Source organism: Anolis sagrei, chromosome 10 (assembly GCF_037176765.1).
Source record: "Anolis sagrei isolate rAnoSag1 chromosome 10, rAnoSag1.mat, whole genome shotgun sequence".
Classification (NCBI taxonomy): domain Eukaryota; kingdom Metazoa; phylum Chordata; class Lepidosauria; order Squamata; family Dactyloidae; genus Anolis; species Anolis sagrei.
In genome coordinates, this window is record NC_090030.1 from 18,737,415 (window position 1) to 18,759,000 (window position 21,586).

A 21,586-nucleotide genomic window follows, 5' to 3' on the forward strand; every position below is an offset into this window, starting at 1 on the left:
GTCATGCTGGCCACATGACCTTGGATGAGTCTATGGGCAACGCTGGCTCTTTGGCTTAGAAATGGAGATGAGCACCAACCCCCAGAGTTGGATACAACTAGACTTAACATCAGGGGAAAACCTTTACCTCTACCTATGATGTAGTGGTTTGAGGTTTGGACTACAACTCTGGAGACCTGGATTCAAATCTCTGCTCAACCATGGAAGGCCTCTGCCAATCTTGGGCAAGCTGCACCTTCTCAGCCTCAGTGGAAGGCAATGGCAAACCCATTCCATGCAAATCCTCTGAGGTACAGCGGCATGGGAAACTTTTCTGAGCGTCCTGCCATTACAGAGTCCTCTTTGGATCAGAAGGGAGCAGAAAGGTGAGCAAATGTTGGGAGTCCATGCTTGCAAAGCATCAACACAGGCGCCAAGAGGTCAGCTGCAAGTCAATTCAGATTAGCCTGCAGAAGACAACCAGAGCAAAAAATAGAGTTAATCTCCCAGCTTGAGTCTCTAAATACGGAAAATCATAAGCAATTTAGCTTAAATGCACATCGAGGAAAATGAAGCAAATTAATGCAAAATATTTAAATCCGCGTTTTTCCTTTATTGGATTTACTTTCATTATCAAGTTGGGGAGGGGACCTTTGGAAGTGGTGAATACTAATGGGATGTAATAAAAAGAAAATCCAAAAATTGGGATGATTTTAACATTCGGCTTCTTGACCCCAGCTCTCTTTCTTTTGTTCTACGTAAGTGGTGATCCTGTGTACCCAAGTCTAACCAGGTATCTAGTCGTAGAATCATAGAATCAAAGAGTTGGAAGAGACCTCATGGGCCATCCAGTCCAACCCCCTGCCAAGAAGTAGGAATATTGCATTCAAATCACCCCTGACAGATGGTCATCCAGCCCCTGTTTAAAAGCTTCCAAAGAAGGAGCCTCCACCACACTCCGGGGCAGAGAGTTCCACTGCTGAACGGCTCTCACAGTCAGGAAGTTCTTCCTCATGTTCAGATGGAATCTCCTCTCTTGTAGTTTGAAGCCATTGTTCCGCGTCCTAGTCTCCAAGGAAGCAGAAAACAAGCTTGCTCCCTCCTCCCTCACATATTTATACATGGCTATCATATCTCCTCTCAGCCTTCTCTTCTTCAGGCTAAACATGCCCAGCTCTTTAAGCCGCTCCTCATAGGGCTTGTTCTCCAGACCCTTGATCATTTTAGTCGCCCTCCTCTGGACACATTCCAGCTTGTCAATATCTCTCTTGAATTGTGGTGCCCAGAATTGGGCACCAGTCTTAGAATTTTAATCTATTGTATGTTACCCATGTATAGTTATGTAATATAGATAATTCCAGAGCACTGTTCCTTCGAGTGTGGGTCAGGACTCTAAATGCAGTAGCTGTAACTGAAAATGAGAGGAGATATGATAGAAAATTTAGTAACAGTAAAAGGTTTGTGGATACCACCTAGTGGTCGTTTTAGACATTTACATGAATCTGTGAACAACAACATTCAGTGCTTACGATGTACACTGTATCCGGGTGAGCTCCCGTCTGTCAGCCCCAGCTTCCCATGCAGGGACATGAGAGAAGCCTCCCACGGGGTGGTAACACATCCAGGTGTCCCCTGGGCAATGTCTCAGCAGACAGCCAATTCCCTCACACCAGAAGCAACTTGCAGTATATTCTCAAGTTGCTTCTGACACGATAAAATGCCTCTAGACCATGGCCATATAGCCCAAAAGCCTTCAACAATACAAAAAAAAAAAAAAAAGGATGTTGTAGAAAATGCTTCAGATGCATTCCACGAAAAGGAAAACCACCCTGTATAGCAAGCCTTGCAAATGCTGATTTATTAGCTGTAAATGTTTGATTTTATACCTATTTTATATACTTACATACTTGAGGTTGCACAAAAAATGAAGCAGAAAGGCGTTGGAAATGTTTACGAAACCCTATTCTAGCCTATATGTATATATGTGTTGTACACACACATATATGAATGTACATACAGGCTAGGACCATCATATAAAGCTCCTGTGACTAGTAAAACACTGTTAAAAATGAAGGAAAAACAAATATTAGTGAGTTGGAACTATGTATTAACCGTTGTCCATTTCAGTTTCAGCCATGTTCGATATTTTCAGTTGTTTTTAAGATGAAAAACAGCTCAGAAAAATATTGTCGTCTCAATAATCCCAACACAGATTCAAAGATGCAAAGTATGTGCCAACGTGCATGCAAAAGCCAAAAGATTTAAACAACGGAGAAGGAAAGTTTTGCATTTAAAGTTCTGACATTTTGATCCTCTCAACATGGGATTTGTCATCTTAGCATGCTAAATATAGTTACTACTTTGACAGTCCTGGCGATATAAAATATGAGACAAAGAAAATGTATTACAGTTACGATTAGTGGCGATTTAGTGAACGGTGAGATTAAGGAGAATCAAAGAATAGGAATCAAAGAAGAGTAAAGAAAATTCAGCCAGGGTTCGAATGCAAGTATGAACTGGAGATCATTGAAGACTTATCATAATGTCATTATGTTGATTTGTCTTGATTTATCTATGAGGATCTTAAGTATGAGGATACTCGCAGGAACACCTCAGCAAGCGAGAGTCCAAAAGTGGCAGGTTAAAATCCGGAACCTCAATCAGTGGCTGATTCCAGATGAAAAACTCCCTCCTGGGAACACAGAAGACTGGGTGATTTGGAAGGCGCTAAGCAGGCTGCTCTCTGGGACTATGAGATGCAGAGCTAACCTTAAGAAATGGGGCTACAAAGCAAAATCTATGACATGTGAGTGTGGAGAAGAGCAAACCACAGACCACTGACTACAATGCAGTCTGAGCCCTACCACATGCACAATGGAGGACCTTCTTACAGCCACACCAGAGGCACATGAAGTAGCTAGCTTCTGGTCAAAGGCAATTTAGTACAATGCCAAGCTTTTAACTTTGTTTGTGGTTTTTGTATGCATTGTAACTGTATTCTCAATTCACTTCTGACATGATAAATAAATCAGTCTACGAGGACGGTAAGATTTGCCTTGTGTAGGTAAGATTTGCCTTGTTTTCCATTGTTGTGATCCAGTATTTCACCCTATGTCTTCATTTAGAATCCTGTTGCTGATGTACTTTATTTATAATCAGATGCTACAGCTTTTTTCATATTGTGGAAGGAGGTGCAGCATTTTTCCGAATGAAGCAGAGAGTGTTTGAGGACCGGGACATCCGTAGGGATACCAAGGTGCTTGTTTATAAAGCTATTGTACTCCCAACTCTGCAAAACATGGGCTGTCTACAGACGTCACATGCAAATCCTAGAACGATTCCATCAGCGTTGCCTCCAAAAAATCCTGCAAATCTCTTGGGAAGACAAGCGGACAAATGTCAGCATGTTGGAAGAAGCAAAGACCACCAGCATTGAAGCCATGGTCCTCTGCCATCAACTCCGCTGGACTGGCCATGTTGTCCAAATGTCTGATCCCGTCGCCCAAAGCAGTTGCTCTATTCCGAACCCAAGAATGGAAAATGGAATGTTGGTGGGCAGGAAAAGAGATTTAAAGATGGGCTCAAAGCCAACCTTAAAAACTTTGGCATAGACACTGAGAACTGGTCAGCTGTGACCAGCAGTGCTGTAGAATTTGAAAATGTACGAATGGAGAATGAAAGAGAGAAATGTGCCAAGAGGAAGGCGCGTCAAGCCAACTCCAACTGGGACTGCCTTTCACCTGGAAACCGTTGCCCTCACTGCGGGAGAACATGCAGGTCAAGAATAGGGCTCCGCAGTCACCTACGGACCCACCGCCAGGTCACCAAACTTGGAAGACAATCCTGCTTGGAGAATGAGGGATCACCTAAGTAAGTAAGTAAGTAAGTAAGTAAGTAGGTATCCTGTGCCTTCTTTTACAATGGTTTTTTCCCAGCTATGCAATGGTTACCAAAATGGTGCCAGGGCACAGCTCTGCTTCTGACCCAAATGACGGATGGAGAGGGGGGCATACAGGGAAGTCTTTCTTGCATTGTCACTTCTCCTACAGCTGTCACCATCCCAAGGCCTCCTGTGTCTTAATATGCTGGCTGAACTTTTGACTCTGCCGGTGTCAAACAGGATCATGGCTGTTGAGTCAGGTCTCGTCCATCTCCGAATAACCCCATTTCCTAACAAAGGGGCTCAAAACACATCCAGTAGGCTGTCGAAGCTTCACTCCAGTTGCAGTTCTTGCAGGTATATGTTGGTATATATGCAAAAGCATAAACGGGGGAGTATTGGTTGTGTAGTTGCTTCTGCTCTCGTTCTTTCTTGCCCAGTTATAAACCAGACGCAACAAGGGAAGGAAGCTAATTTTAGAGCCCTTCGCGTCTACGTGCACATTCCCGACGCAAAGGAAGGCAAACGAGGTCTCTTGCTGGGAGGCGGCCGCCTCGTCTGGGCCTGTCAGAGCTCTGCAAGGTCGTCGCTGGAGAGGGCATTGACGGTGATGTGACCTGGCATCTCGTCTGCTTCGCGCTCGCCTCGGCCCTGGAGTCGGAGCTTCTGAAGTCCTGTGGGGTCACCGGGTGAGGCTGCCATCAGCACTTGTCCCAGGAAGCGGTGGGACGAGAGGCGGCTGTGCCAGACCTACGGATGGGGAAAGAGGAGTGAAATAATTGCAGCTACACGCCTTGCCCTTTTGTTGCCCTAGTGGAAAGGGCAGAAGGTCACAATTCTACCTCCTCAACTAGACCTCCATTCTGTGGTTGGCTTTGTATGTGTATCAATTAACGCAGAGACCTGGGAGATCCTTAACACATCTACCAGCATGAGTTTGGAAAATAATCTGACCTTCATTGTTTGGTTGGGTTTGTATAGTTTTCAATTAGCACCCAGAATTGGGAGATCCTTAACACATCTAGCAGCATGAGTTAAGAAAATCATCTGACTTCCATTCTGTGGTTGGCTTTGCACATGTTTTAATTATCACACAGTATTGGGAGATCCATAACACATCTCGCAACATGAGTTTGTTTGTGTGAATGGTGAAAATAACCCAAATTAAGGCCTCTGTAACCAGCATGGTGTATTAGGTTGAGTGTTCAACTATATCTATATCTATATCATCTATCTATCTATCTATCTATCTATCTATCTATCTATATATTTGTGACATTTATATCTGCCCTTCTCACCCTGAAGGGGACTCAAAGCGTTTCACAAGTCATATGTACATAAAACATACTGTATTGTTAGCATAGTACTTTTTTTGTTGTGTCAGGAGAGACTTGAGAATCTGCAAGTCACTTCTGGTGTGAGAGAATTGGCTGTCTGCAAGGATGTTGCCCAGGGGATACCCGAATGATTTGATGTTTTATCATCCTTGTAGGAGGCTTCTCTCATGTCCCCGCATGAGGAGCTGGAGCTGGTAGAGGGAGCTCATCCGCCTCCCCGATTCGAACCTGCGACCTGTGGGTCTTCAGTCCTGCCACCACAGGGGTTTAACTCACTGCGCCATCGGGAGCTCCTTAGTACTAATACATCATTTATAATGTTAGTATTATATAATATTATATTGTTGCTGGGGAGGGGCTCTGATGTCACAGGAGACAAGATGGAACTGTCTTCTCAGCTCCCTCCTTTACTCTGGCTCCATGGGTGCATTTTTATTGTGGAACAGTGTTTAACAACCTTCCTATTACCACAACCCCTTAATACAGTTCCTCATGTTGTGGTAACCTACAACCATAACATTATTTTTGTTGCTACTTCATAACTCTAATTTTGCTACTGTTATGAATCGTAATGTAAATATCTGAAATGCAGGATGTATTTTCGTTCACTGGACCAAAATTGGCACAAATGCCAGATACACCCAAATTTGGATACTGGTGGGATTGGGTGTGTGTGTGATTTTATCATTTGGGAGTTGTAGTTCCTGAGATTTATAGTTCACTTACAATGAAAGAGAATTCTGAACTCCACTAGAGACAGAATTGAATCAAATTTGGCACACAGAACTCCCATGATTAACAGAAAATACTGGAAGGGTTTACTGGACATTGACCTTGAGTTTTGGAGTTGTAGTTCACCTGCATCCAGACAACACTGTGGACTCAAATAATGATAGATCTGCACCAAACTAGGCATGACTACTCAATATGCCCAAATGTGAGCACTGGTGGTGTTTGGGGAAAATAGATCTTTTCCTTCTGGAATTGTTGTTGCTGGGATTTATAGTTCACCTACAATCAAAGAGCATTCTGAACTCCACCAACAATAGAATTGGACCAAACTTCCCACACAGAACCCCCTGCCTCAAAGGGAAACGCAGGCATGAGCCTCCCTCCAACCTCTTATGCTCTCCCTCAGCCGCACATGTGCTCCATGCTGCCATGTGCCAAGAATGCCTGCTCTCCCCTTCCCACTTGTAGCCTCAGAAATTCCCCTTGGCTGAGAGGTCGGCCAGTCATAGCGGAGGTGGGTTTTTGGTGTGAGGATTTGCTGTCTGTTTCCAAAAAGGAAGGGAAGAACAAGTGGAGAGATATTCAGCCTTTTCTGCCAAAGTGTTTTCTAAGACCATCAGAAATATATGTTTTCTGACGGTCTTTGGCAACCCCTCTGAAACCCCTTCATGACCCCCCTCCAGGGGTCCTGTCCCCCAGGTTAAGAAACATTGTTGTAGAACTAAAGCAGTTTGACACCACTTTAACTGCCCTGGTTCAGTACGTTGGAACCTTGTAAATTGTGGCTTTTTAAGGCATCTGCACACTTTTGCAAAGTTTTGCAAAGGCTAAAGACTTTGCCAAACTACAACTTCCAGGATTTTGTCGCGATGAGCCATGGCAGTTAAAGTGATGTCAAACTGCATTTCTTATTTCTTGTTTATAGAGTGAAGATACAGCTTATGACTCTAGAGACAAAGGTTTGAATTCCTGCTCAGCCATGGAAACCCATTCGGTCACCTTAGGCCACACTCTCTCAGCCTTAAAAGTAGGCAAAGGAAAAACCCTTTCTGAGCAAACCTTGCTAAGAAAACCCCATGAGAGAATGGCTTTCGAGTTGCCATAAGTCAGAAATGATGTCAAGGCATCCAACAATTGGAAGAGGCAAAATAATTTCAATAAGGTATTTTGAAATGGTCATATGACTGATCAAATAAATAAATATTATTAATATTATAATTTCAATAAGGATTTGCTATTACCTGCCTTTCCACTTTCTATGTCTAGGGATACATCCTTGCAGATATAGGAATCGTATTGTACCAAATATATGGGAAAGTAGCACTTACCTGGATAATAATGGGCTTGTGAATGTTCCTTCGGTAGAAAATGGCTTGTGTGTTGAAAACAGCATTGACGGTGCCATGTTGGATGGGAGACTGGACCTTCTTGTTCTCACACTTGATGATAACATAGGGATTTACTCCTAAAAAGACAACAGTGACAGCTTTGGGCTTCCATGTCAGTGAAGTGGCTCATCCGCTCTGGGTTTTAGTCTAAACTTTACAGGAACTATTGGGGGAACTGTCATTTCAGCACTTTGGAGAGTTCCTTTACAACACAGACTGCAGTCCAGAAGGAAATTGCCACCCGACTGACATGGAACAACAAATTCCACCTAAAGACAGTATTATTGTATTTGTTTTGGTGGGTCACAGGAAGTTATAGAAGCCAACTTTCTGGGCTGTATGGCCATGTTCTAGAAGCATTCTCTTCTAACGTTTTCACCCACATCTATGGCATCCCCAAAGGTTGTGAGGTCTGTTGGAAACTAGGCAAATGGGCTTTATATATCTGTGGAATGATGTCCACGATAGAAAAAAAAACCCTCTTGTCTGATTGAGGCAAATGTGAATGTTGCAAATGGCCAGCTTGATTAGCATTTAATGGTTTTGCAGCTTCAAAGTCTGGCTGGTTGTTTGGGGGAATCCTTTATTGGGTGGTATTAACTGGCCCTGGTTGATTCTTGTCTGGAATTCCCCTGCTTTTTGAGTGTTGCTCTTTATTTACTGTTTTGATATTGGAGTTTTTTAAAATACTGGTAGCCATATTTTGTTCATTTTTGTGGTTTCCTCCTATTTGTTGAAATTGTCCACATGCTTGTGTATCTCAGTGGCTTCCCCCAGCCAGGCTTTGAAGCTGCAAGGCCATTAAATGCCTTAGACAGCCTGAATATCTGATACATCAGTTGCTTGGACTGGTGGCCGGATTTTAAGGTGGGTTTCCACAATTCCATTGCATTGAGCCCAAGCAGTTGAAGTGGGATCAAACTGCATTGATTGTACAGCACAGATGCATCTTCTGTTTTCTATAGTCACAGCTCCTAGCCCAACTACCTTACCCACAGACTTTATATCCACAGCTTCATTTGCCCCCTCAAGTTCCAGAAGCATTCTCTCCTGACATTTCGGCCACATCTATGGCAGGCATCCTCAGAGGTTGTGAGGTCTGTTGGAAACTATCTAGTGAGGTTTATATATCTGGGGAATAATGTCCAGGGTGGGAGAAAGAACTCTTGTCTGTTGGAGGCAAGTGTGAATATTGCAATTGGCCACCTTGATTATTCATTTATTTATTTACCGTATTTATATAGAAGGCAACTCGAGGCGGTTTACAGTTGGGACAATTCAATGCCCCCCAATATCATAAATTACCATTAAAAACCATTAACATATAATATAAAATCATATAAAACCAGTAAAAACATAAGTATTCAGCATCTCAGTACTAAAACATTTTTCAATTGCATCGTCCAGTAAAGGCATTTAATGACTGTGTAGCTTCAAAGCCTGTTTGATTGCTGCCTGGGGGATCCTTTGTTGGGAGGTGTTAGTTGATCCTGATTTTTTCTTGTCTGGAATTCCCCTGTTGTTGGTTTTTCTTTTTTTTTTTTTAGCTTTGCTCTTTATTTACAAAGGATTCCTCCAGGCAGCAACCAGCCAGGGTTTGAAGCTGCAAGGCCATTAAATGCTAATCAACCTGGCTAATTGCATCATTCACAATTGCCTCAAGCAGGCAAGAGTTCTTTTTTCCACCCTGGACATTATTCCACAGATATATAAACCCCACTTGCCAATTTCCAACAGACCTCACAATCTCTGAGGATGCCTGCCAAAGATGTGGGTGAAATGTCAGGAGAGAATGCTTCTGGAACTTGAGGGGGCAAATGAAGCAGTGAATATTAAGCCTGTGGAGAAGGTGGTTGGGCTTATAGGAAACGGATGATGCATCTGCGAGGTAATCAATGCAGTTTGATCCTACTTCAGTTGCTTGGGCTCAATGTAATGGAATTGTGGGAATTGAAGTTTTAAGAGACAGTGTCAGTCTTTAACAGATAAAGCTAAAGATCTTGTAAAGCTACAACTCTAAAGGATTTCATAGCATTTAGCCGGGGCAGTTCAAGTGGTGCCAAACTGCATTGATTTTACAATGTACATGTACCCAAACAAGGTTTGTAGCAACCGGCAGAGGGCACTGCTTGACTTTCCAGTAAATTTCTATCTTTTGTGTGCTTTGGTAGTTTGCAAGCAAATTGAGACCATCACCAAAAATGAATATATGGTAAGCTTTGGATCTGATCCTTAGCTGCCCTCCAAACTTTTTCCAGCTCTGTGTCATTTCTTGAGATGACATGAGACTTTGCTCTGCATCTTGACGTCCTTTCTGCCCCCCTTTTTTGGATATGTCAGTATTTTTTAAGCTTAAGGGAACTTGAATTTTAATATCCAGCGACTTATAATTATTAGCAGATGCAAGAGAAAATTGCAAAAGCTATTAAGACTCTCTTTTGCACTTACCACCCTGACTGTCCTGGCTTGGAAGTCCCTCCACCGCATGGATTTTGACCTGAGACACCCTCCGAGGGACGCCGTAGAAGATGTCCAGACAGGCTAGCCTTGGCTTATGCAGCTTAAGTTCTCTGAAATATCAAAACGAAGCAAGATTAAACGCAAGGAGGTAACTACTAGATAAGGAATAGATTTTGAAAAGAAGATTACACTCTGTCTTTGGAGGAATTGCAAGTGTTCCGGTGGTATATTGAACATTTTCCCAAAAGGATGACATGCAACGTCCAAGGATAGATATGGGAATAATCAGAGAAGGAATTGCCATGGCAGTTGCCCCAGTCGTCATGGCTGATGACTATTGCAGTGGGACATAGGGCCAAGTGTGAATTTCAGTTAACTGTTTTGTATTCACCTGTGTTAGGTAGTACCTGAGTTTTGATGGCACGTCTGTGAACAGCCTCAGAATAAACTCCGTTTCAATGTTTGGGCTGAAAGTCGTTGGGATCAAGACGTATCGGCCTTGCTTGAGAACGACCTTCAGAAAAACCATGCGGTTGTCAATGTATGTAGAGGTAGCCACCTTCTCTTGTATTTTCAGAGTGTGCATTCGGTACTCTCGGTTGTCCTCCACCTATGGATAGAAAGGGGACATTTGCATGTTTATTTATTACTAGCCATCCCCTGCCATGCATTGCTGTGGCCCAGTCTAGTGATTCCCATGTTATCCTCTATAATAATCTCTTAAAGAGATTTAAAGATGGGCTCAAAGCCAACCTTAAAAACTCTGGCATAGACACTGAGAACTGGGAAGCCCTGGCCCTTGACCGCTCCAGCTGGAGGTCAGCTGTGACCAGCAGTGCTGCAGAATTTGAGGAGGCACGAATGGAGGGCGAAAGGGAGAAGCATGCCAAGAGGAAGGCGCGTCAAGTCAACCATGACCGAGACCGCCTTCCACCTGGAAACCAATGCTCTCACTGCGGAAGAAGATGCAGAGCCAGAATAGGGCTCCACAGCCACATACGGACCTACAAGAATATTGGAAGACAATCATCCTCAGAAAACGAGGGACCACCTAAGTAAGTAAGTAAGTAAGTAATCCTCTATAATAATAATAATAATAATAATAATAATAATAATAATAACAACAACAACACTTTATTTGCACCCCGCTACCATCTCCCCAAGGGACTCGGTGCGGCTTACATGAGGCCGAGCCCGAAGACAACAATACAAGCAATAATCACAACAATACAAGTAATTAAAAAAAACATAAACAGTAAACATATAACATTACCAACAAGACAACATACAATTAAAAACTGTGGGAAGGCCAAATGTAAAAATTTAAATTGGGAATAGTGCTGAACATGAATGAAAAGGTGATAGTAGTGTTTGTGGAAAGACATACGAGCACACCTAAAAAATGTAAAGTGCTTAGAGGGACAAAGTGCTATGGGATTGTTAATCTGAGAAGGCATACTGGAACAACCATGTCTTCAAGCTCCTCCTGAAAACTGCCAGGGTTGGGGCCTGCCTGATGTCCTTAGGGAGTGAGTTCCAGAGTCGAGGGGCCACCACAGAAAAGGCCCTCTCTCTCGTCCCCACCAAGCACGCCTGCAATGCTGGTGGGATCGAGAGCAGGGCCTCTCCAGATGAACAAAGAGATCGTGTGGGTTCGTATACAGCGATACAGTCACGCAGGTAGGCGGGTCCCAAACCGTTCAGGGCTTTGTAGATAAGAACCTGCACCTTGAATTGGGTCTGGTACATGAATGGCAGCCAGTGGAGCTCCTTGAACAGGAGGGTTGACTTTATTGCAGTGTTCCTCAACCTGGGAGTCGGGACCCCTGGGGGGGGGGAGGGTCATGAGGGGGTGTCAGAAGGGTTACCAAAGACAACAGTATTTTCTGTTGGTCATGGGAGTTCTGTGTGGGAAGTTTGGCCCATTTGTATCATTGCTGGGGTTCAAAATGCTCTTTGATTGTAGGTGAACTATAAATCCCAGTAATTACAACTCCCAAATGTCAAGGTCTATTTCCTCCCAACTCCATCTGTGTTCATATTTGGGCATATGGAGTATTCGTGCCAAGTTTGGTCTAGGTCCTTCATTGTTTGAGTCCACAGTGCTCTCTGGATTTAGGTGAACTATAACTCCAAAACTCAAGGTCAATGCCCACCAAACCCTTACAGTTTTTTCTGTTGGTCATTGAAGTTCTGAGTAGTAAGTTTGGTTCAATTCCATTGTCAGTGGAGTTCAGAATGCTCTTTGATTGTAAGTGGACTATAAATCCCAGCAACTACAACTCCCAAATGACAAAATCAGTCCCCCTCAACCCCACTAGTATTCAAACTCGGGTGTATCGGGTATTTGTGCCAAATTTGATCCAGTCAATGAAAATACAGCAGATATTTACATTACAATTGATAACAGTAGCAAAATTACAGTTATGAAGTAGCAACTGAAATGATGTTATGTTTGTGGGGTCACCACCACATAAGGAACTGTATTAAGGGGTCGTTGCATTAGGAAGGTTGAGAGACACAGCAATAGGGGATCACTGTGATTGTTAAGCAAATGGAAGCCCAGTTTCCTTGCCAATTTATTGCAAATGACCCAGAGATCTAGGAATGGATACAGAGCCACCTTCTGTCCCTCCTTGAGGTAGAACACATGATGCGCCAACTAGTTTAGCATAAATACAATTACAGCTAAATCTGGATGCTCCAGGCTGGAGTAAATGAGATCAGGCATGCAATGAGGACACCTGCCTTGAAGATCTCAAAGCCAATAACGACATTATCCCCCATCCCTTCCTTTTTGTGGATACGTTGGTCCTTCTGCTGCAGGGAGATCATCACTTTGTCCTCAACCTTCGTCACATCAAAGACATACTAAAAGAAAAGAGAAGATATCTCAGTCAGGAGCTACATACAGTTTCTTTAGCTGAATCTAAAAAAGTCCATAACTATTAGAACAATATTGTGGAGGCTGGGTAGGGAATCTGCTCTGAGTTTCAGTCTATTCAATGGGTCAAATTCCATCCCTAAAATAGTTTTGGCAGCTTGGCAACCCCTTTCTGAGCAAGGTCTTGGAGTGTATGTGGTGGCTTCCCAATTCCAGGGATTTCCAGATGAAACAGATTATCTAGATCTGTGGTTCTCAACCTGGGCCCCCCAGATGTTTTTGGCCTACAACACTCAAAAATCTCAGCCAGTTTACCAGCTGTTAGGATTTCTGGGAGTTGAAAACCAAAAACATCTGGGGACCCCAGGTTGAGAACCACTGATCTAGATCCATTTCAATCTGGTTTCTGGCCTGGCTATGGAACAGAGACAGCTTTGGCCACCTTGGTGGATGACCTACGAAGAGAGTTAGGTAGGCGGAGGTTGTCTCTGTTGGCTCTCCTGGATTGCTCAGCTGCTTTCAATACCATTGACGATGGTATCCTTCTGGGTTGTCTGTGTTGTCCTGCTGGGATGGGACTGGGAGGCACTATCTTACAGTGGCTCTAGTCCTTCCTGGAGGGCTGTATCCAGAAGGTAGTGCTGGGAGACTCCTGATTTTCGCCTTCCACTGGAAGGTGCTGCAAGAGGACATGACCAGGGTCAGAATCCTTGCACAAGATCTGCTATAGCATAAAATGTGTGATCTGGGATTACTGTGACATATATATTGTGAACATGTTAGAAAGTATACACATAGTAAGGTAAAGGTAAAGGTTTTCCCCTGACATGAAGTCCAGTCGTGTCCGACTCTGGGGTGTGGTGCTCATCTTCATTTCTAAGCCAAAGAGCCAGTGTTGTCCATAGACACCTCCAAGGTCATGTGGCCGGCATGACTGCATGGGGCACTGTTACCTTCCCGCCAGAGTGGTACTTATTGATCTACTCACATTAGCATGTTTTTGAATTGCTAGGTTGGCAGAAGCTGGGGCTGACAGTGGAAGCTCACGCCAAACCCTGGATTCGAACCTGCGACCTTTCAGTTAACAAGATTAGCAGCTCAGTGGTTTAACCCACTGCGCCACCGGGAGCTCCATAGACATAATATAGATGGATATTTAAAATTTTGACATTTAAAATGCCAATTTTCCATTACTTGTCCATGTTCTTATGCATTTTTTAAAATATCCATCTATAGACATAGTATAGATGGATATTTTAAAAAAATAAATTGCATAAGAACATTGACATGTAATGGAAAATTGGCATTTTCCACCTGAAATGCCCGGAAGAGTATAGCAAGTGGCAAGCAAGTCATGGGAGATGGGGAAGTGAACTATGAGAAGTGTGTCTAGGTGTGTAATGCAAACAAGCTGAAAACACAAGCAGAGGAAATTTTGGCTCAGCTTCAACCAGTGGTGTGCAATTCTGGTGTTCTTAGCATTGCATGAGTGCAGAAACTCAAGTGCAAATAAGCTCCAACCTGTGGGTTTTGCAAAAAGGTGCCTTTGTTATTTGAACATCCCCCAGAGCGGTTCAGCCAGGGGTCTGTGCTCTTTGTCCATTTTCCACGCATCGTTTTCTTTTCCCAGGTCTTGTGGATGCTACACAAGGACGTATTCACAATGCGGCAGATGTCAACGTCGGTGAAATTTTTGCACCAGTCTTCAAAAGTCATCCTGTTGTACAGAACAGAAGGAAGACACATTTATATTATTCATGGGCTAGACATAAAAACTAGCATTCCTTTTTAAAAATTGGGACCATCTCCTGATCCAGAAGTGGCATTCCAGATGTTGTATTCCTCCAAGTCTTCCAGAGCTGAGTGCACAACTGTCAACACAACACTTTTAAATACCCTCCTCTAGAATCATAGAATCAAAGAGTTGGAAGAGACCTCATGGGCCATCCAGTCCAACCCCCTGCCAAGAAGTAGGAACATTGCATTCAAAGCACCCCCGACAGAAGGCCATCCAGCCTCTGTTTAAAAGCTTCCAAAGAAGGAGCCTCCACCACACTCCGGGGCAGAGAGTTCCACTGCTGAATGGCTCTCACAGTCAGGAAGTTCTTCCTCATGTTCAGGTGGAATCTCCTAGAAGTTCTGGACAAATGTAACCCAGATAATTAGGAATATCTCAAAGGTTACTATATATTTGTATGCAACATGAATAGAATAATAGAATCATAGAGTTGGAAGAGACCTCATGGGCCATCCAGTCCAACTCCATTCTGCCAAGAAGCAGTAAAATTGTATTCAAAGCACCCCCAACAGATGGACATTCAGCCTCTGTTTAAAAGCCTCCAAAGAAGGAGCCTCCACCACACTCTGGAGCAGAGAGTTCCACTGCTGAATGGCTCCCATAGTTAAGAAGTTCTTCCTCATGTTCAGATGGAATCTCCTTTCTTGTAGTTTGAAGCCATTGTTCCGTCTCCTAGTCTCCAGGGCAGCTTAAAACAAGCTTGCTCCCTCCTCCCTATGACTTCCTCTCACAGGTTCATACATGGCTATCATGTCTCCTCTCAGTCTTCTCTTCTTCAGGCTAAGCATGCCCAGCTCTTTAAGCCGCTCCTCATATGGCTTGTTCTCCAGACCCCTGATCATTTTAGTCACCCTCCTCTGGACACATTCCGGCTTGTCAATATCTCTCTTCAATTGTGGTGCTCAGAATTGGACACAATATTCCAAGTGTGGACTTCCCTGGATCTAGACACTATACTCCTATTTATGCAGGCCAAAATCCCATTAGCTTTTTTGCCACTGCATCACATTGTTGGCTCATATTTAACTTGTTGTCCACGAGGACCCCAAGATCTTTTTCATATGTACTGTGAAAGATCAGACTTCACAACCTAATAATATCAGATTTCACAATGTCTGAGGATGCCTTCCATAGATGTAGGCAAAATGTCAGTAGAGAATGCTTCTGTAACATGGCTGTAAGCCCGAAAACCTACAACAACCCAGTAATTTCAGCCACGGAAACCTTCTACAATACATGGATAAGAACATTCTTTCTTTGACCCATCTAGAAGAATGATCATTGCAATTCCTTGTCAGAAAATGCAAGTTAGTTTCACAAAACAGCTTCCCAAATGGAAAAGCACTGTTCCGTTTTACATAACAGCTCAATGGACTGCAAACTGCAGCCCACTTGCATGCCATAATTTCCTAGGCTGCAAAATACAATGCACCTCCTATACAGTAATTTTCTAATCTGCAAAGCACAGCTCAGTCCCATACAATAACTCCCTTGACTGCAAAGCACAGCTTAATTCTGTGATATCCCAAGCTTTGTAACTCTCACTATGTTTATGGTTTGGGTATAATGGTGAGAACATATTGGGAGCTGGATAATAACATTCACTTGCTACAATTTTGCAAGATGTTCTCTACTCCTGGTTTATGGCTGGGGTTGGGAGAGATATGGAAAAACATCTCATGTTTAGGGAAAAACAAGCAAGAAAAGGGAAGGAAGGGGAAAAAAAAAAGAAGATACAGAGGAATCCCACTGGAGCATTGCAGCACACCCAAATATCTGGGAGTCACTCTGGACCGTGCTCTGACCTACAAGAAGCACTGCCTGAACATCAAGCAAAAAGTGGGCGCTAGAAACAATATCATACAAAAGCTGACTGGCACAACCTGGGGATCACAACCAGACACAGTGAAGACATCTGCCCTTGCGCTATGCTACTCTGCTGCTGAGTACACATGCCCAGTGTAGAACACATCTCACCACGCTAAAACAGTGGATGTGGCTCTTAATGAGACATGCTGCATTATCACGGGGTGTCTGCGCCCTACACCACTGGAGAAATTACACTGTTTAGCCGGTATTGCACCACCTGACATCCGCCAGGAAGTAGCAGCCAATAGTAAAAGGACCAAGGCAGTGACATCTCCAGCCCATCCCTTGTTTGGGTATCAGCCAGCACGTCAACAACTTAAATAAAGAAATAGTTTTCTAAGATCTTCAGAGACACTCGCTGGAACACCTCAGCAAGCAAGAGTCCAAAAGTGGCAGGCTCAAACCCAGAACCTCAATCAATGGCTGATACCAAATGAGAGACTCCCCGCTGGGCATACAGAAAACTGGGCAACTTGGAAGGCTCTGAACAGACTGCGCTCTGTCACCACGAGATGCAGAGCCAACCTCAAGAAATGGGGCTACAAAGTGGAATCCACGACATGTGAGTGTGGAGAAGAGCAAACCACAGACCACCTGCTGCAATGCAACCTGAGTCCTGCCACATGCACAATGGAGGACCTTCTTGTGGCAACACCAGAAGCACTCCAAGTGGCCAGCTAGTGGTCAAAGGACATTTAATCAACTACTAAGCTTGTAAATTCTGCGTTTTGTCTGTTTGTTTGTTTTTGTTAAAAATGTAATACAAATGTCTGGTTGCTGATGACATGATAAATAAATACTGGGAGTAGAACATTAACATCATACGTTTCATCACACTAGAGAAAAAAATCCACTTAAAATCTGGTTTCTGCCTCCTGCAGAATTCTGGGGTTTGTAGTTTAGGGAGAAGCCTTTAACAGACTCACTAAAGTACAAACCCCAGAATTCTGCAGAAGGCAGAAACTGGATTTTAAGTGGATTTTTTTTTCTAGTGTGATGACAATCAAGGATGGAGCAGAAAAGATATTCAGATGGGAAAAGAGAGAAAGAGTCAACCAGCAAGGTTTTATATTTTTGGTCAGGAGTGACTTGAGAAACTGCAAGTCACTTCCGGTTGTTAGGAATGAGAAGCTAGAAATCCCACCCACTATTTCTGGAGGTCTGAAGTTAATTTATTTATTTACTATATTTATACCCAGCCCTACTCAACCTGAAGGGGACTTAAGGTGGCTTACTATTCAATGCCTTAAGAACAACATACTATTAAAAAATGAAATTAAAAATTAATACACATTAAAACATTTTGAAATATTACATCTACTATTAAAGCCATTCCATCCCCAGTCATAATCCATTCCAGGAGTCATTGCACTATTCCATATTCATCTATTGCGCTACAATTATTCTCCAAAGGCTTGATCCCAAAGCCACAATTTCATTTTCTTTCTGAAAGCCAGGAAAAGGGGGGGGGGGCTGATCTAATGTCACTGGGGAGGGAGTTCCACAGATGAGGGTCCACCACTGAGAAGGCCCTGTCTCTCATTCCCACCAACCGCGCCTGTGAAGGAGGTGTGACCAAGAGCAGGGCCTCCCCAGATAATCTTAACCTCCGAGGTGGATCATAGAGGGAGATATCTTCAGACAGGTAAGCTGGGCCGGAAACATTTAGAGCTTTATAGGTTACAGCCAGCACTCTGAATTGTGCTTGGTAGTAAACTGGCGGCCAGTGGAGCTGACATAACGGGAGGTTGTATCCAGTGAGCATTCTGGCTGCTGCCCATTGGACCACTTGAACCTTCCAAACAGTCTTCAAAGGCAACCCCATGTAGAGCACATTGCAGTAGTCTATTTGGGATGTGACCAGAGCATGGACTTCCATGGCCAAATTTGCCCATGTGTGGTATATATGTACAATAGACAGAACACAAGGCATACTTCATGACTAAATAAACTTTTAAAAGAGGCACTCACCAGAATTCTCCATCATTTTCAACAGTGAGTCCCAGTTTCTTGCGCTCTGCTTGGCTCACGTTTTTCCATTCCTCTGATCTAGGGTTGGTTTTGGTGGAAAGAAAGAGAAAAAAAATATGGGATATGTTAGATCAGTGGTTCTCAGCCTGTGGGTCCCCAGGTGTTTTAGCCTAGAACTCCCAGAAATCCCAGCCAGTTTACCAGCTGTTAGGATTTCTGGGAGTTGAAGGCCAAAACATCTGAGGACCCACAAGTAAGAGAACCACTGTGTATTGCACTCCAGGACAGGAATAACCCTCTGACTTTAAAAAAAACCCACATTTGAATAGGAAAACAATCCTTTTATTGAAGATAAGTAAAAACAGCAAAGTAAAAAGGCACTTCAAAGGGATGGGTAAATCCAATTAGTTAAGAAGATAAGCAGGAACAAAATTAGTCCAAGGTAAAGTTCAGCAAAATCCAAAAACAAAGTCCACACTTCTCTAACAAAATCCAAAGAACCAGGAAACAATCCAAGACAAGACAAAAAACCAAACCAGGAAACAAGAAATCCTTAAGCATGAATGTTCAAAGCAAGACTTCTCTAAGACGAGAACGGGACTTAGCATGATTGTAAACAATGCTTCATCTGACTGTATTTTCCATGCTTGGAACTTTTAAGCCTTTCCAAGCACTCAGAAACTGGTTTCGCTTTCCTTGAGCGGCCCTTATTTTTTTGTTGAAGCCTGGCTGAAGGCATTGCTCAGCCTGTCTGTTTTGACTAATTTCCGCCTGCCTATCTATACGCTCATTAGTTTCTGCAGGTGCCGAATTGTTTTCAAGCCCCAAATTCTGGGAACTCACTGGGAGCAATTCAGGGAGTAACCCCATGATATACCCTGTAGGAACATTCTCATGGGAAACTGCACTTTGAACAGGTGTCTCTCTGTCATTCTCTGCATCAATATCACTGACCAAACCATTGCCATCTTGAACCTCATTTACATCATTCTCCACATCCAAAGCACCCTGATCCTGAAACACAATCACAGGCTGAACTCCAACACTGTGTTAGATGGAGAATTTCCATTCTTTCTGACAAACCAACCCAACTTCCCTATACTTAGGCATATCAGTGGTCTGTCTAGTGTAGTGTTTTTCAAACTGTGCTCCTCCAGGTGTTTTGGACTTCAGTTCCCAGAAATCTCATCCAGTTTACCAGCTGTTAGGAATTGTGGGAGCTGAAGTCCAAAACATATGGAGGAGCAGTTTGAGAAACTCTGATCAATAGATCATTACAACTGTTGACTATATGTTGCTTCAACTGATCTATTTTAGGTCTTCATATCCCCCATTGGTCCTGAAAGGTTGGATATGAAGATCTACAATGGATTTAAAATCTCCAGCCGCCAATTCTGCAGGGCCATATTCCATGGCACCAAAGTCTAAGCTTTCCCAAACCACTGTCATGAGAATGAAGACTATTGGGAGAGGTGGAAAATGTAACTGAAAAGCTATACTATTGTTGTTGTTTGATTTTCTTGTCATTTGAGGCAATTCAAATTGTATCTGTGTGGACAGCTATGGCTATTTTGCCTTGAATAAGCAGTGTGTTCTGTACAAAAAGGGGGTGTTGTGTTTCCTTTTGTGCCGCAGGCTATTTTAGCACTTGTAGAGAACTGGGGAAAATCCTCGCAGAATGAGAAATGCCTTTCCATTTCACCGAAGATTGAGCTTGTTGTAAGGCCTGTGCTATATATGTAGGGCTTTTAGCGCTTTGGAAGGTGTGATTTCAAAGCAACAACTAAACATGATTTTGATCTCTGGCTGAAAGAGATCTATAAGAAAAAGGGAATTGCCCTGCGTTTATTTGGAAGAAAATACAAGCGTGTGACTAGGAGAGCTAAAGGACTGAGACAAATGGTCTTCTAGTTCTTGGAGAAATCTGAATTAAAGCCAGATAATATGTTGGAGCCCCTGATGGCACAGTGGGTTAAACCCCTGTGTTGGCAGGACTGAAGACTGACAGGTCGCAGGTTCAAATCCGGGGAGAGCGTGGATGAGCTCCCTCTTATCAGCTCCAGCTCCTCATGCAGGGACATGAGAGAAGCCTCCCAGAAGGATGGTAACACATCAAAACATCCAGGTGTCCCCTGGGCAATGTCTTTGCAGATGGCCAATTCTCTCACACCAGAAGCAACTTGCAGTTTCTCAAGTTGCTCCTGACACAGCCAAAAAAAAAAAAAGATGTCAATTCAGGAAGAAGCTTTACTTGTAATCCTTTTGGTACTAAAGTTGGAGAGTGGTCCCTGGTTCAAGTGATCCCAGCTCAAAGTGATCCCTGGTCAAATTGGTCCCTGGTCAAGTGGTCCCTGGTCAAAGTGGTCCCTGGTCAAAGTGGTCCCTGGTCAAAGTGGTCCATGGTCAAGTAGTCCCTGGTCAAGTGGTCTCTGGTTAAAGTGGTCCCTGGTCAACTGGTCTCTGGTTAAAGTGGTCCCTGGTCAAAGTGGTCCCTGGTCAAAGTGGTCCCTGGTCAAAGTGGTCCATGGTCAAGTGGTCCCTGGTCAAAGTAGTCCCTGGTCAAAGTGGTCCCTGGTCAAAGTGGTCCATGGTCAAGTGGTCCCTAGTCAAGTGGTTCCTGGTCAAAGTGGTTCCTGGTCAAAGTGGTCCCTGATCAAGTGGTCCCTGGTCAAAGTGGTCCATGGTCAAGTGGTCCCTAGTCAAGTGGTCCCTGGTCAAAGTGGTCCCTGATCAAGTGGTCCCTGGTCAAAGTGGTCTCTGGTCAAGTGATCCCAGATCAAAGTGATCCCTGGTCAAGTGGCCCCTGGTCGAAGTGGTCCCTGGTCAAAGTGGTCCCTTTTCAAAAAAAAAGTTTGGGAACCACTGATTTAGAGCTACATTGGTATTGGCATGTCTGTCCTCCACCTTCTCTTCTCCTGGTTAAAAAGGCACAGTTCTTTTAGCCATTGCGCATTGGAATGAGTCTCAAACCTTTGACCATACTGTTCTAGGTCCCTGCTGTTCCTCTGAAGATAGATTCATAGAGTTGGAAGAGACCTCGTGGGCCGTCCAGTCCAACTCCATTCTGCCAAGGAACAGGAAAATCGCATTTAAAGCACCCCCAACAGATGGCCATCCAGCCTCTGTTTCAAAGCCTGCAAAGAAGGAACCTCCCATCACTCTCTGACTACTAGTCAGGATATGACCTCTAGTAACCAAATCACATTCTTCCTGTGGATTTTCTATGGGCAATGAGTTGGCTGCTTCATGAAAAGAGAAAGCAGAACTTTCACTTGATCCAGCTTTCCT

The 21,586-nt window shown here is 43.6% G+C and overlaps 1 protein-coding gene across 2 annotated transcripts in view; it reads right to left on the reverse strand.

Annotated features, from left to right (window-relative positions):
• Positions 1 to 571: 571 nt before the first annotated feature.
• Positions 572 to 21,586, reverse strand: part of CAPN6 (calpain 6) — an 82,150-nt gene continuing 61,135 nt past the window's right edge. For both annotated transcript variants that reach the window (XM_067471577.1, XM_067471576.1), the window contains exons 7-13: positions 18,299 to 18,376; positions 14,182 to 14,377; positions 12,525 to 12,647; positions 10,184 to 10,386; positions 9,765 to 9,886; positions 7,257 to 7,393; positions 572 to 4,609 (exon numbers count right to left, since the gene is read on the reverse strand). In XM_067471577.1, coding sequence (XP_067327678.1) covers positions 4,427 to 4,609; positions 7,257 to 7,393; positions 9,765 to 9,886; positions 10,184 to 10,386; positions 12,525 to 12,647; positions 14,182 to 14,377; positions 18,299 to 18,376 — 1,042 coding nt within the window. In that variant the 3' untranslated portion in view covers positions 572 to 4,426. The remainder of the gene's footprint in view (positions 4,610 to 7,256; positions 7,394 to 9,764; positions 9,887 to 10,183; positions 10,387 to 12,524; positions 12,648 to 14,181; positions 14,378 to 18,298; positions 18,377 to 21,586) is intronic.